The 4,099-nt window shown below is 35.8% G+C and overlaps 1 protein-coding gene across 1 annotated transcript in view; it reads left to right on the forward strand.

The window, feature by feature from the left end:
- LOC117109965 (centrosomal protein of 55 kDa-like) overlaps positions 1-4,099 on the forward strand; it is an 11,442-nt gene that overhangs the window by 689 nt on the left and 6,654 nt on the right. The window contains exons 2-4 of the mRNA XM_033252477.1: positions 1,586-1,954; positions 2,523-2,705; positions 3,919-4,080. Of these exons, the coding sequence (XP_033108368.1) occupies positions 1,589-1,954; positions 2,523-2,705; positions 3,919-4,080 (711 nt within the window). The 5' untranslated portion in view covers positions 1,586-1,588. The remainder of the gene's footprint in view (positions 1-1,585; positions 1,955-2,522; positions 2,706-3,918; positions 4,081-4,099) is intronic.

The following is a 4,099-nucleotide window of genomic DNA, read 5'->3' on the forward strand; positions in this document are numbered from 1 at the left end:
TTTTTTTCTTGTTTTTTACCTCCCAAAAGGGGGGCGGGGGCCCGGGCGGGCCCCCCCCCCTAAATCCTCCCCTGTTAACTCATAACATTTCATTTATAACAAACCTGGAGAATATTTGGTTGTACTGTACTTGTAATAGGCCTACTAAGGAAACTATATCTATTCATCACCAAGTTTTTTTGGTTAAAGGTCATAGAAAATAGAAATAAAAAGAATTTAGGGAATCCCCAAACTTGTTATCTGAGCTCGTTAGCATGGAAACTGTGAGTGAATTATCTTGTTGAAATAATACAATTCTGTAGAAGTGTACAATATGTGTAGTACTCTTTTATAAACACAATGGTACGGTCTTGTTCATAAAAAATAGATTTAGTATAATTCCATGAATTGACTTATTGCAGGAAGGAACACAAAATACGTCAGAATATTTATTACATTGAATTCAAAAAAGATTTAGTTTATTTCCATGAATTGGCCTAATTGCAGGATGGAACACAAAATAGGTCAGAATATTTATGACTTTGAATTGAAAGCTGAGGAAATAGAAAAATTATAATAAAATTCTGAGAGTGCCATTCATAAATCATATATTTTCTTACCTTTGCAGCCCCAACCATGGTGGGGTTGAGGTGGTATAACCATGGACTTATTAATAAGAGGAAATCTATTAATAAGGAAATCGTTGTATGTCCTTCTTATTAATAGGTCCATGGTATAACCTCCCATCTGCAAAAGTCCCTCACTGGATCCCCACTATTTCAAATTCCTGGACAGTGGCGGCATCAGAATTTCTCCGACGGGGGGTCAAAGGTCCCTGACAGGGTGGGGGCTGATGTCCCCAACAAGAAAAATGTGGACGTGGTAGGGCGTCGCTAAAAAACTTGTCGAAATTTGTCCAGGGGGTGAAGTTCCCCGAAAATATGACAATTTAGGGGTTTCAAAGTCTTATTTAATCGATTTTAGAGTCTATTAATATGTAAAAAATACACATAATTTTTTTTTTCTCCCCGAAGAATTGTGGTTTTTCTCCCCGAAAGGGGCTATAGCCCCCTGGTTCCCCCCACTTGTACCGCCACTGTTCCTGCATCCGCCACAGAAGAGTTATTGCAGGTGCCCTTAGGCAATTCCTGGATCTGAAGTCTCCAAAGAGACATCACATCAATACTCAAGACCGAATTTATCAAGATTTTTTTGGGGAGTTACTTTACTAGCTCATGCTATTTTTCCTGACCAATCAAGGGTACAGGACTGGGTAAAAAAAGGTTGTGACTCTGATGAAAAGCCTACCAAATGTTAGCTGAACAATATCCAATCACGAGCAAAAACAAAATAGTATTTTTTTTTCTAGTGAAAGGCCTAATGTCTTCAGTACACTACCTGATAGTGGACCTCTTTAGAAATCCCCAATGCCTCCAAACAACAGTTTGCGCAGTCGCACACTATTCTCAGCCCTGCCAGTCTAGACATTGTCAATAGATAATAATTACATGTTTTTAATTTAACTTCTTCCCCAGAAAATCTTTTTTATGGTAATTGCCAAATTTTACTAAAATCCTAAAGAGTGTCTATTTTTGTAATGTAACAGAAAATGGCAGATTACCCGACTGTAAAAGAAATACAAGGACAATTAAAAGACAACTTAATTTACACCCAGCAAGCTATGCTTGAAAGAGATGAAGCTGTTTCTAAACTGAGAGGAATGCGAAACTTAACATCTGTTTTACATGCTACAAGAGAAGATTTGCATTCTTATAAAGAGAAAAGCGACACCTATGAACTACTCTTACTACGAGATGAAAGTCACATTAAAAAGTTAAAGCAACTTGTCACAGAGAAAGAAAAAGATATTCAGAAATTAAAAACTGCTCTTAAGGATTGTGGAGTTGAAGTTGATGATGACATTGAAACTGATGGGGCAGGACCAGAAACTGACAAGTTTACACATTCTTCAAAGGTGAGCTTCATATTGTTTTGTATATTATAGAGAGCAGCTTAGCTCAGTCGGCTGAACTGGTGGTAGCCACTGCGTGTGCACTGAACCGTGGAGATCTCTAGGTCCCCGGTTCAATTCCCATCGCTGCTCTCCTTGTGTTTCAGCTGGAGGGCTGAAATGCAAGTTATAATAGCGCACCGTCTTTCGGATGAGACGTTTTAGCCATTGGTCCCGTATGCATTTATGGCACATGTGCACTTTAAAGAACGACAGTACACTCTTCAGAAAAGTGTAGGAGGTTGCCTCCTGGTGTACTGCTAAATCACCCCCCTCCCCAGTAGGACCCCGCTGGAAATAAGTCTTCTTCAGACTTTCGTGGGTTATTCTTGGTGTTTACACTGAGTAAATCCAATCCAATCTACGGTATTCCATTCTTTACTGATAGTGTAAAACCTGCTTTGAAGAGAGTTTGTGTTCGCTTTTCTCGTACGTTAACTTAAATATAATTTTCTTTTTTAATTTGGGGGTGGTGTGGTTCATCGTTTTCTATATGATAATCGATAATATTCTACTTCCTAATATTATTCAGGAAAGTGGATATCAAAGTGTTGATGATGAAATCTCTATTTACGGAAGACCTAGTGCAGAAAAATCAAGTATTTATGGAGTTTCTCATGAAATTTATGACCAACTTCTTAGGGATCACATTCAGCTTAAAAAGGAATTGGATAATTTAATTGAAAAGGGAGATATTAAACCTACTCAATATTTGGTTAGTATAAATCCTGTAATTTATATTATGTAATCATGTTATTATGCTCTTCTGTATGACTTTTTTTATTCAGCCATTACTGGAACTATTTTTATAATTATGTAGTAATATACTGCAGGAGTCGCAATTGTCCCACAAATCGCTGGAGTCTCCCAGAAATCTGGACCAACTCCCACAACATAAGAATCTCCCGGAAAATCCACCTTCTGCAAATTAATTAAATCTGCATGTTTTTACTACTGTATTGCCCCTTAATGATCATTTGTTCCACATAAGTCATTGTCAATGAGTATTACGAACAGCTTTAAGTTTTTTGTTATGTATGTTCTTGTGTGTGGAGAAATAAATAGAACAAACAAACAAGAGCAATAAAATAAAATTATGTGCTAAGAAAGCTCATTTAAACAGATCTGCCGGAAATGACCACTTCCATCTTGGGACCCCTGATACCATAGTTGCCAACAGTCGCACATCGTACGGGACGGTCCCACATTTCAAAGTGATTTTAGATGAAGTACATATTTTGCAGAAACACATAAATTTGTTATGCATTTAATACAAGTCTATGTGATATAACAAATTATCACAAACTCAGGGAAAAATGTATTTCTTACTAATTAAACTGGGATGTGCTAGGTTGCAATTTTCTTTGCTATGAAAAAGAGCTGGTCTAAACATTAAAAATCTTTGTTTCCAGGACTTCTCAGAATATATAGTACGTTGAATCAATAACAGTTGAAAATGGAAATTCCAGAGACTGTTTATAAAGGGCTGACCTGGGGCTTTAAGACTGCCCTGGATGAAATACCTGGGATTTTACAATTTGATTCTTTTCTTACAGAGGCATATCATTTACAACTAACTTCCTGTGGAAAACCTATCCCATAATTGTTGATTAATTCGCAGAAAGACCATGCCAGCTTTAATTTTTCAATAGAATTTCTAATAGATGATAGATTTTATAATGTGGGGACTCTTCCATTTATTACTGAAGTAGATACCTACTAGAATGGAACAGTCCGGATAACACCTGTACATTTTTTCATTTGAAATAATAATAATAATAATAATAATAATAATTAAATTAAGTATCATGCTATCCATGTTTTGTTCTCAAAAGTACAGTTATATATTAGATTGATGTAATTTAATTTCAATTTCGTTGTGCTGATATTGGAAAGAAATTTAGAATTTAATTTTCTTATTTTATTAGCAAGATGAAGAAAACAAAGAACAAATAACTCAGCTAGAATTATCTAATAAAGAACTTAAAAAGAAGGTAAAACAATTAGAAAAAGAAGTACTAGACATGAATGATGTTGTGAAAAGTGGACCAGATAGTAACAAATCAAAGGTTTTAGAATTATCGGCACAGGTAAGTCTATATCATATAT

The sequence above is a fragment of the Anneissia japonica genome, unplaced genomic scaffold (assembly GCF_011630105.1).
Source record: "Anneissia japonica isolate Jap-2015-1 unplaced genomic scaffold, ASM1163010v1 scaffold585_len4108843_cov191, whole genome shotgun sequence".
Taxonomy (NCBI): domain Eukaryota; kingdom Metazoa; phylum Echinodermata; class Crinoidea; order Comatulida; family Comatulidae; genus Anneissia; species Anneissia japonica.